Genomic DNA, 12784 nt, shown 5'->3' with positions numbered 1-12784 from the left:
CGATAGAAAGAATAGGGAAAATCGGTGGATGTAATGGTTTTTTTAGTTTCAACGAACTGTTTGTACTTTGTAGATCTATTAGAGTAATATTTAAGTACAAAAATATGTTTTAGTAAAATGTTTAATAGTGTTAGCCATAACTGTTTTGAAAAATGTAATAAATTTCGAAATAATTATTGGTATCACTTTAAATTTATCAATAAAGTAATACTTTATTATAACTATGTGCATTCTTAAGGCAGATAAAAATTGAAGGTAAAAAAAAAAAATCCAAATTTCTTATTTCAAAAATTTTGATACAACAGTACAGAAAAAAGGAATTATGTGATTAATAAAGTTTTACTATTGTATTACACCCACAAAATCATCATACCCACAATACCCGTTTATAGCATTAATTTCGTAAATTCATTAGGTTCTAGCAGAATATCTGTACCTCAGAATAAAATGTTTTCCGAACAAAAAAAGAGCTGTAAGCGAAATTGTATACCAAAACAAGAGTAGTTTTGTATTTATTTCGTGGTTTATGGTAGATTTTCTCTCTTTGTCTGCCAGTTAGAATTTAGACTGCAAGTTAAACATTAGGATTAGGATTTAGAGTTCTGGGCTTTCGGCATCTAAGGCTGTTTAGCCCGTCACGTTTTGAGGGATGACGTCTCTCGGCGATCACACTATCCGGGGAAAGGGAAGGAAGGATTGGGAAAGGGAAGGAAGGATTAGGAAAGGAAGAAACGGTCTGGGACCTATAAGTTAACCACCCCGGCATTTGCCTGGTGGGAATGAGGGAAACCCAGGAAAACTTCATTCAGGGTGGCTGGCCTGAAAAAACTGTTACACTTTTTCAACCGAGTGCCCCCACCGGGAATCAAACTCGGCGAGTTAAACATGATAAAATGTGAAACTTCCGAACATTTGACAATATAAGCAACCAATATGAGATCTGTTAGTATGGTAGGTTGCATAACCCAAACTTGCTGGCAAGCAGTGTAATGATGGTATTAAAACAATCAAGATAGCCAGCCCCAAACTAAACACACAACTCACAACTATTAAATGTTGTACACAGACTTTTTTAATTGCACAATTTATCACAGGGAAACAAAAGTATACTTGAAAAAAAGTCGTTTTTTATTACAAAAAACTCCATCCGAAAAAAGTAACTTTTTTTTTTTTTTTTTTGTCTCTAGATTGCAATGGAAAGTATTGTAGCTTTTGTGTCTTTAATCAGGACAATTTCAAACTGGTATCAATTACATACTGCTCGGTATGTCTGATGTATAAAAAAGTTTGACTTGCACTTAAATATATTACAGTTAGTTCGCAAAAATTACGCGCTCGAGTGAAATCTCGAGAGGTGCCGTGCTTAGGAACTATGCTAAAGTGATTTTCGGATGCAGCTACCTATACTATAATGAAGAAAGGATGATTTGTGCGATTTGAGAGATCTCAAATGAGAATACAAATGTGCGAAAGATCGTTGAAAAGCATAATATACCATGTTCAACATCATGAACAAAATTCACTAACATCAAAGAGCATGGTAGACCTAGGAAAATCCAAACCGGTAGTCAAACGAGGTGTAAAGCACTCGAAAACTGTTATGGACTCGTTAAATGTAAGCACAAACATAAAGCGTTAGGAACGTATCTACATTGGAAAGATCGCTGAGCAACTAACTCCTACAGCCTATCAAGTCCTTTTCATACGTACGAAGATCATTTGCTAAGATACATGCTTCAATGATGACGGATCTGGGGAACTTCAGTCGCAGATTAGGGAATTTAAATACTCGCAAGGACCTGCGAAGCAATTGTTTCTTGTTCACAAACGTAAAGTCATAGAACTTGACTAATTTTGTTCTTGTGAAAGTGACGCTAATTTCAAATTAATAATTTTGATCTTTAGGGAGGTACATAATATCCTTTTATAAATGTATTACGATATTATTAAATAAAATACTTTAAAAAAAAAAAACAAGAACGGGGTTGAAGCCACACCACAGACCTCTATCTTCGTCCGTTCATACTATTTAGCCATATGGCAGATGTCTAACTTTTACCCCTAAATTTAGGTCGGACAATTTGCGATAGGCATTTGAAAGGTAAAGCAATAATTAATTTTGAAATGTTGTGGCCAGAATAAATTTCTGTTCCAGAAAAAAAATCATAAATTGGCCGGCCATTCCACTTTACGTGCCATCCTCCCTCCACGTTTTTTTTTTTTTTTTTTTCAATCCAGTACCTTCAAAAGGAACGACTGAATTTGACTTCAGTTTTTTTTTCTTTTTCATAGAGAATACATAATATTTTTTTTCTTACCGAAACCGATGACTCTATACATACCTGAGTTACATATAATAAGACTTTTTACAAGGTTAGCAAACGAATATGTATTAAATGAATTACAACAATGAGTGCATTCGGATGCCGAAGTATATTCTGGTAAGTATTATAACTACTCATTATTTAGTTATTGAGAAAACAAACAGCATTAATTTCAGAATCATTCACTCACTTCAAATGTCATAAGTCTAGCCGTGAAAGGGTCTGCTGTAGCAACAGATGGTTCTTCGAATTTCATGACTTGGAACCCTTCAGCAGAAGTCTCCTTCCAGCTATCTTCTTTCTCTGTATCCATTGTTGCCGGAGACTCAATCAGTTTCACTGCTTCTTCATCCGTTATGCCTTCCTCCAGCTGGAATTCCACCAACGGCAGCACCTCTTGAAACGACAAAATAATATACACGTTTACATATCTATCTGTAAGACTATGTTACTCCCATTCTATTTCACAACTGTCAATAATGCTTCTAAGTTACATTTTCCAAATAAATTTAAAGAAAATACGGAGCTCTCAAAGTAAAATTTGAATATAGCACTCAAGGACTTTTAAACACTCTAGGCATCACTGTTCTTACAGTTAGGTGTGAACAGCCTTGCTGACTGTAGACGTTGCTTTATATTTTCTTCAAAAGTCACATTTAATTTTCATCACGCTATTTGTAACATCTGTAGCATTGGTCCTTCGAAGTTTTGAGTAAATTGTGACCATGGAATTACAATATAAGAATTCTTTCACCACGTATGGATAATTTCTGACACATTATTTTTTACGGCTAAATGAAAGTTACATTGAAACAAAAGAATAAAAAAAATCATACAAAACTGAACTCATTTTGCATCCTCTGCTATTGTGGTTCATTTACTAATTGATAATCTATATTTTATCCCGCGCTGGGGCCTTGTACACGATCACTCCATCCGAAGTGGAATGCACTAACTAGACATTCTCTGCTTTTGTCCTATAACAAAAGAAAAACATCCAAGTGTTCTAGAAAATACAAATATATATTATAATACTTCAAGGTTGTAATTATGGCCAATCACTTAAAACAAAACAAAACAAACAAAAAAATAAAAAAGTTTCGTTATAACAATTAACTTCTCACTAAACATTTTGCATTGCATGTAACTTTGTCAATGAAGATTTTTTTCAATGTTGTCGGTTCTTATTAAGGTTAGTCTAAAGGGATGAAATAGTGTCGTCAGAAAGAAGTACAATTTTACGTTCGCAGGGGGCATAGCTTTCAGTTTTTACGAAACTTACAAAAATAGATGGCAGTGTTGTCGAACCCAATTTGGAAGATTAGTTAGAAGTTTACCTCCCCTTCTTTATTTTTTTCCCTCGCGAAGGATGGGGCAGAGGGTGTGGGATGTCGTTTGTCTGCGACCTTCGTAGGAATTTTCTTTTTCGATACTTCCATCCCTCTAAGTAACCTGACACCACTGACCACTGTCTAGTAAACTGCAGCTTGTACGGAAGAGGAGTTTGAAGCTAATCGTTCCATTTCTGGTAAAGAACGCTGAATAGCGAAAATGCCGATTGCTGAGAACACTTTTTTTTTCGGCATTTGCAGTATATTGCTTGTCTTTTTTCACGTGATACTGGACTTGCAATGAAATGCATTTGCTCAGCACAGATTTAATCAAAGATGTCATAAACGACAACTCAAATTGAACACAAGAACCCCCAGTGGCGTACACACAACGTTATAAAGAGGAGTTCAGGCACACAAGTTCATATCGTATACCATTGATCTGTACAATATATTAACGGGTAAAGTACAAAAATTTGAATTCTTTATCCAGCATAGGAGTTTTGAAATGCGTTACTCCTTTAAACCTTCATGTACTATCGGTGTGGAGTCATAACGCTATTTAGCGATGAAGACAATATAAGAAAAAGAGAGAGAAATGGAAAATAATTTTAACGACAAGATTAGCAAGAGAGAGTAGTGTTGTATTTACGAAGATACAATAATTATTATCAAATATTTGGAATTAATGAAAGAAGTGGCTAAATTGTTAGTCCATTTTAGAGTGGCATCTTATTTACGAAATATCAATATATAAATTATAGCAAATCACTTCGTAAATAAATATTTTATTAGCTTCCCCACAATATTACGTTATTTTCCATGGAAAGGAGTAGTATACACTTTGGGGTGAGTTTTCTTCTGACGTATTAATAGTTTTCCGAAAACGTTTATTATGATTTTGTTCATATTTTGTACGTAACATTCCAGTATTAAATGCAGCATGTCCTTATTTAATTTTAAAAATCGGTTTGGGTTTGAAGTTTTGTGTTTTTCGTTCTTATGCAACAATGCAACTTAGAAATTATAAAGGACGGAACCAACTATTAATTTCGAACCACGAGCGGGGCTTGAGTGTTGCGTGATTGGCTAGTGCAGTAGTTCTCAAAGTGGGGTCCATGGATCCCTGGGGGTCATGGGATCTAGCCAGGGGGTCCGCGACGCCTAAAAATTGAAATGTGTTGTAATAAAATGGAACTCACACCTGTTAGGCAAGAAGTATTTTTTTCAGTTACTAAAACAGTTACTAAAAAGAAAGCAATTAGAAATTATACCTACGTGTGTAAGTTTAAATGTTTTCCTACTTTACTAAATTTCTGCATTGAGGCTGGTCAACGGTTATATAGGACTACTTCAAGTGAGATAAATTTCTTCTTTGTTAGGGCACTTTTTCAAGAGCAGTTGTACATTAACTGTACGATGCCTCGGAATTTCATGGATTTCATCTTCAAGTGGCAGAAAGCTCGCAAAGTAAATGTTAGTCATTTCTATGCTTATAAACATCAATCCTCCCCCAATTCAGGTATTAAAAAAAAACTACGAGAAACCTCTCCCAAAATATGTTCCTACGTCCGCCACTGCGAGTAACTTTTGACTCAAATTGGTTTGTGTGTGTGCTGTCAGTATGAAGAGTTGTCTGAAAAGGCATTGCAACCTTTGATGCCTTTCCCTAACACTTACTTACGCAAGCAGACCTTTTAACTTATTTGCAGTATTAAAACTTTAAAGCGAAATCGTTTTAATGTGGAATCGGACCTAAGATTGGTGGTGACAAAAATCATTCCACATAGTGATGTGAGGTGGAAAATTTTCTGCTATATTTTTCCGGAAAATTTGCCGTTTGAAAAAAAATCAGTACCAAGTAACAATTCCTCAGCAATCATAAAATTGGTTGAATTCATGTATAGAAACGTTGAAAAGTGAAAGATCCTTTAAAGAATTTGAAAATTTTCATGGCTCAGACAATTTTCAGTACTATGTAGGAACAAGTGAAACAATTTTTCATGAATCGAAATATTTTCTGTCTTATATTGAAAAATTGAAGAACTTTTTATGTCGGAAAATTTTCATCATTTTGAAGCAAAAAGTAAAACAACTTTTTGTCAATCGGAAAGTTTTATTGCTCTGTAGAAACAAGTGAAAGGAATTTTCATAGATCGGAAAATTTTCATCACGATGTAGAAACAAGTGGAAAAAACTTTTCTTAACCCAGACAATTTTGGATATTATGTATAGTGATGTTAGGTGGAAAACTTTCCACTATATTTAACTGCACATAGAGCTACAAAATTGAATTTCTGTAGAGGAAAGGTAGTCAGCAACAAATTATAATTTTAAAATTAGCTTTTGGGAACCGGAAAATTTGCTAATATTTCAAGTTGGAAGTAAAATTTTACACACTGTTTCTCTCTCTCTCTCTCTCTCTTCCTCTGCGAGCTAATTCGTTTAGCATACACGGCTTTGGCATGGAAGATCTGGCTTCGATTCCCAGCGGGAGCTCATGTAGTTCGTATTCTACGTTAGTCAGTTGGTCTCGTCTTATATAGTCTCCCTGCTGAAAGGGACGTTAAACTCAAAATCAACTCAATTCAACTCCTCTCTCTCTCTCTCTCTCTCTCTCTTTGTGTGTGTGTGTGTGTGTATATGTGTGAGTGTGTGTGTGTGTGTGTGTGTGTGCGAAGTGCAGAGAACATACATCGAGTTCGTAGAGTACATATATCCCATTTTATTATTTAAAATTCCAATTTATTAAAAGTCATAAATATTTTCCGATTCATAAAAATATACTGCACTTATTCCTACTTCGTTGTTTAGCCGTAAAATTTATTAGTAATAAATATTGTCTTAAAAAGTTTCATAAAGTGAAAATCTAACGATTTTTCATTTCAAGAATGTTTCAAAAACTTCAATGCGTTCTTCCCTCCAAATCCACCTTTGATCTTACAATATTAGATTTCGTCAGTTTAATACCCATAAGACGGTATTCTCATAGCTTTACTACTGTTATAGATCTACATACTGCAACATTTAGAAATAAGTAGAAATAATATAAAGTGCCTATTGTAAATTTTTGACTACCGAAATTCGAGTATAAGTAACTCATGAAAGCAAATACTGACCATTTTCTGGAAATAAACATTTATTTATTCATATATTCATTCAGAACAGAAAGTGAAATATAACTAATAAGGAAGCTGATTTGTGTAGATGTTCTTCCAATAAAATAATAAAAGAAACATGAAAAGCTGCACTATTAGTGCTGCGTTCTAAAAGCGATATAGTGGAAAATTTTCCACCAAACATCACTTACATAATATCCAAAATTGTCCCGATTATGAAAAGTTTTTTCACTTGTTTCTACAGAACAATAAAACCTTCCGATTCACAAAAAGTTATTTTACTTTTTGCTTCAAAATTATGAAAATTTTCTGACTCATAAAAAGTTCTTCAATTTTTCCATACAAGACAAAAAATATTTCGATTCATGAAAAATTTTCACTTGTTCCTACATAGTACTGAAAATTGTCTGAGCCATAAAAATTATCAGATTCTTTAAACAATCTTTCGCTTTTTAACATTTCTATACATGAATTCAATAAATACTGAGGAATTGTTACTTGATCACTGACATTTGTTAAGAACGGAAAATTTTCCGGAAAAATATAGAAGAAAAATTTCCATCTCACATCACGGCTAAACAACGATGTAGGAATAAGTGGAGTATGTTTTTATGAATCGGAAAATTTATCACTGATTTCACATTTCAATGCAATTACGAAAAAAAAAAAAAAAAAAAAAAACAAAGAATTTCATTTCTCACATTAGTGACCCCAAAGATTTGAGAACGTTGTTTATCAAGTGAATTCCCTTTTTTTTAAAAATGATTTTTAGTCTTGAAAGTTACTGTATTTTCAATTGAAATTTCCTTCACTAGGAAACAATCTTGTATCTTTAGAATAAATTACTTATTGCATTATTTTTCTTGATCTTTTTCTTGTCAGTAATAATTCTAATTAGTATATTTTTAATAGCATGTGAAATTTCAAATTAGCATTGCAAGGGGGTCCGCGTTATCGGAAAGTTTGAGATTCTGGGCTAGTGCATAGATCAACATGAAAGATCGATCCTCACAGTGTATTCCATTACCCAACAAATACAGAACATCTGCCTCTCATATGGGAATTCGAAAGAGTTGAGTTGATTTTAGTTTAGCGTCCCTTTCAGCAGCGAGGCTATGAGACGTGGACCGAACGTGGAATCCGAACCACATGAGCTCCCGCCGGGAATCGAACCCGGGTCTCCCACGCCAAAGGCGCGTACGCTAACCGCTTAACCACGAGGGAGCTCTGGAATTCGAAAGAGTTAAGAAAAATAACAAAAGTGTATTTTTCGTGGCCAAGATACGCAGGTAAATTTATCATTATCATCATAGGGTAAACATTGGTTCAGTGTGGCCAACTTCCAAGATAGACAGGTGGCCAACTTATAGAGTAGTAAGTAACGAATATCTTATGAGAAAATGCAGGTTCAAGACGAACTAGGCCAAGATAAGCAGGTGGCCAAGTTGACAGGTTTCACTGTAGTTAGTTTGGGAAATGTGAGAACGAGTCTGTATGAGACGTGTAGCTACATGCTTATCTGCATCCTAACTAGGGCTGTGCGATATTTCGATATATTGATCCATCCATAAGATATTTTCGAATATCTAAACATCAATACCGAAATATTTACGAATCGATGTTTTCGGTATTTCATATTTTCAATATTCAATGTTTTCGATTTTTTTTTTTTTTTTTTTTTGATATTTCAATATCTTTCCATATTTCTGTTTTTCGTTTTTCTTATAACATGTTTGATGTTGCCATATAGATAGTCTACCACTGATGGAATAGGTCACGAATTTCGTGTAACATGACTCGGAAGACACACTGCAATCAGACCCAGAAAGACCCATGACTGAGAAACCACAACCAATCATCCGGAGTGACCCGATGATTCGATAGAACCCAGAGATGGAACGTTGTCATATACATGAGAAGTGTGTGTGAGGCTACTGATGCAGTTCTAACAAATCTGATTCTCTCCTCTCTTATCGCCTTTTCACTAAATATAATTTTATTTTTCGCTTGTTTGCTTCCTTGTGTCAAGCGTTGCACTGAAAGATAACTACAATGCTTATAAGGGTACCAACATTGTAAATCGCAAAGAAAAGTCACATGTTTCTCTTATGAGAGATCGTTAATGATTAATCGACCTGTAAAGCTTCTTGTTTAGAACATAAAAAATACCGCTGAGGTTAATCAGTTTTTGTTAATTTTTTTTTTTTTTTTTTTTTTTTTTTTTTTGTATAGGCTATAATCAAAAACCACATGCTTAAAGACGAATAAACATGAAATTATATTTGAAATATTCAAAACATGGTATATTGATTAAGAAATGACATATCAAGAATCGGGCAAATGAATGTTCTAGCCCAGGCGGTGAACATCATTAATGAAGTATAAATAAAATTTTTGCAGTAATTCTGCAGAGCTATTTCGGTTGATTCTCAGTCACCAGGTGTATCCGAGTTTCCGGACATGATTGGGTCTCCGGGTTCGTTCAGTCACCGAATCAGACCGAGTCTGAGAAGCGAACCCGGACGACTCAGACAAAAGTCGAGACCCAAGTGGCCCATGTCCCATTCCATCACTGCTATATGCATAATCGAACAGTCCGATTTCTCAGTAATGCTTTAATTCAACGTTTGGTTGCTTTCTGGATAATTTTTACTTTCCAGTAACGATAAGAGAAGAAAACATGGTGACTGTAATGGAAGTAAATGATCATGATAGAATTGGCGGAATGAGAATGCTTTTGGAAATGGAAAAGCCCCGAGAAAAATGCGGCTACAGTGTTTTCCACCACAAATTTGCGTTGGCGGGATCAAACCAGGGATGCCTGACACTAGAGGTGAGCGCTCTACCAGTGACCCATCGTATCGTCCTCCAAGCGACAAAGATTGATTGAAATTGGAGGTGATTACTTATCTTATTAAAATTTTATGATCTCAGTCTCTAAGCGTCTATATAGCTGGGAAAGTGTACAGATTCTTATACGAACAATACTCGAACAAAGAAAGGGCTTGGAAATTCAAAAGGGGAGAAGAGTAAAACATTTATTTTAGTTTGTCTTTTGATAGTAAATGCACAAATTTGTCATGTGTCCTCAAACGAGCACATACAGCGCACAAAGGGACTACGATAAAAAGAGCCGATTAAAAAAAAAAAAAAAAAAAGTTGATGAGGCTAAGTGCACTTCGAGAAATAAATGCATTTCATTCATTGTTAATTGCGAGTAATCTTGGGAAGATTAATAAATTAACTGATGAGGCTTTTGAATACAAATAATCGTGTTTGAGGAAATTTCAGAAATATAATTAATAACTTTTTTAATTAAAGATAACAAGCAAGTGTAAACAATCCTTGGTTTAGTTTTATGTATTTATTTAGTTAAATATTTTTACATAATTTCATAAGATCAGTATAGTGGTGTAAAGACAAAATAACTCTAAGGTTTTTTTGCTGTCAGCGGTGAGCGGTTTATCCAATCTAATCCAGTCCATTTACATGAGTTTTATGGATGCAGTAATAAGACATTGAAACAATATTGTTTCCCCTCAATAACACGCGGCGAGTTGTCATAGCATGTAGCTGCATTTGCTCGCTTGAAAACCGTATTGATTGTATTTATCAAATTTGAAACTAAAGTTTTCTAATCGCAGTTTCAGAGTTACATAATTATTCTAAATTGTTCATAAATGTTCCTGAGAAACCTTTGAGTGGTTGGTATTTGTTTCCGCATATAATGTGTAACAGAAAGATGTGTGTGATTGTATAGTTAGTTACAGTGTGTGTGTGTGTGTGTGTGTGTGTGTGTGTGTGTGTGTGTGTGTGTGTGTGTGTGTGTGTGTGTGTGTGTGTGTGTGTGTGTGTGTGTGTGTGTGTGTGTGTGTGTGTGTGTGTGTGTGTGTGTGTGTGTGTGTGTGTGTGTGTGTGTGTGTGTGTGTGTGTGTGTGTGTGTGTGTGTGTGTGTGTGTGTGTGTGTGTGTGTGTGTGTGTGTGTGTGTGTGTGTGTGTGTGTGTGTGTGTGTGTGTGTGTGTGTGTGTGTGTTTGGTGTTTAGAGAGAAACTCACAAGACGGTCGTGTCCAGTGTCTTCAGAAGGATGTTATCCCTCCCCTCAAGGACAGTGAAACGAATTGGAGGGAGAAACGAAATTGGACACTTGGAAAGAAAACAGATGTGAAAGAAAGCGGGGGAAAACTGTGGGTTCGGTTAAACTGAATATGTCCATTATTATAATAGCCAGAATAAACAAAACATTTTGCATAAATTAAGTTGGTTCACAACAATGGTTGGTTTACAAACTTACAACAATGAAAAGAATAAATTGTAGTAAAATTTCCATTTAAAAACTCATAGAACACTTGGTCCTGTACTAAATGACAGAATTTCAGAGACTTAGAACAACCGATGACGCGAGAGGTATCTAATTCCTCTACAACAATTAAAAGCTTACAACAATGGAAAGAACAAAATATCGAAAAATGATTACCTTATGAATCATACACTACATTACGATATAACAAATGCCGAAATTTTAGAATCTTAGAATAAACGATAACGGGAAAAGCATTGGATTCCTTCAACAATCAAAAGCTTACAACAATGGAAAGAACAAAATGCTGTAAAATTTTCGCCTTGAGGTTCATATATTACTTCATTGTGTACTCAGTGACAGAATTTCATTGTCCTTGTGCAAACAATAACGGGAAAGGGATCAGATTTCTCCACAACAATTAAAAGGTTACAACAATGGGAACGAAAATACATAATAAAATTTTCGCCTTCATATTCATACATTACTACATTCTTTGCTAAATGCCAGAATTTCAAAGTCCTAGAACAAGCAGTAACTCGAGAAGCATTGGATTACTCTCCAACAATTAAAAGTTTACAACAATGGAAAGAACAAAATTTAAAAAAAATGTCAACTTGTGATTCATACATTACATCACGCTATACTAAATGCCAGAATTTCAGTGTCGTAGAACAAATGATAACGGGAGAAATAAAGGATTTCTCTGCAACAATTAAAAGCTTGCAACAATGGAAAGAACAAAATGTCGAAAAATTGTCACCTTGGAACCTATAGACTACATCATGCTGTACTAAATACCAAAATTCCAGAGTCCTAGAACAAATGGTAAGGGGAGAGGCATTGAATTTCTCTGCAACAATTAGTTGAACTCAACAATGAACGAGTCAACAATTCGAAAATCTGCACGGAACAATTGCTGCGTATAGTCATTATCTTCAAACAGACTGACAGTGAAGAACATAGTTCAGTATTTGTAAAAGTTATTAGACATTTTTGTGAATATTAATTAACATTGAAAAGATAGGGCGATAGTAACGCCATCTCTTATCACAGAAACAAACTTTTTGTGGCTTTAGACCATCCTTAAGTGCAAAATCTTATTTGTGATTAACAGAAGTAATATTTCATGTATTTCCGTTACAGAAACAGTCATTCTTGACAGAAGATAGTCAAGACTTTCTACAAGTTCGAATTAAGAAGACGCTACCTTTGAATATGTACAAATTGAAGAATAAAATTATGTCGTTTGTTCTAACATTAATTTTTTCTTTGGTTATTAATTACACAGTCCTACCTGTGATCTAAACTCTCGTTGTCTAAATTAACTCCGGATTTTTGGCCCTAATAAAGAAAGATTCAAACATATTCCTTTCTGTGTTATTGGGGCACGAGTGTAGCACCAACTCGATCAATATTAGGTGCTGATTTACGTAAATGCTTAGATAGGTCTGACTTCGAAGGTTCCTCTCCTCTAGCGTCCCTAATGTGCCTTTCATCTTCGTCGAGATATTCTTTTTGTCATTCCTATGTAGACATGACGCGGAATAAACTCCAGATGATAATTTTTCTCTGTAATAAGTTTTGTATCCACATAGGGAAATTTCAAAACGTATTCTTGATTTCATTTAAAATTTAATTTTAAAATAGTTGCCAACTTTTCTTATTCTAGCTGAAACTCCCAGGTAAAGGGGTAACGAAATCCACTTGG

At 34.7% G+C, this 12784-nt stretch overlaps 1 protein-coding gene across 1 annotated transcript in view; it reads right to left on the bottom strand.

Moving 5' to 3' along the window:
- Oseg1 (intraflagellar transport protein Oseg1) overlaps positions 1 to 12784 on the bottom strand; it is a 174050-nt gene that overhangs the window by 22053 nt on the left and 139213 nt on the right. The window contains exon 24 of the mRNA XM_081765339.1: positions 2515 to 2720. Coding sequence (XP_081621465.1) covers positions 2515 to 2720 — 206 coding nt within the window. The remainder of the gene's footprint in view (positions 1 to 2514; positions 2721 to 12784) is intronic.

The sequence above is a fragment of the Thermobia domestica genome, chromosome 7, assembly GCF_964235325.1.
Source record: "Thermobia domestica chromosome 7, izTheDome1.hap1.1, whole genome shotgun sequence".
Lineage (NCBI taxonomy): Eukaryota > Metazoa > Arthropoda > Insecta > Zygentoma > Lepismatidae > Thermobia > Thermobia domestica.
This window is presented reverse-complemented; position numbering and strand designations above follow the sequence as displayed.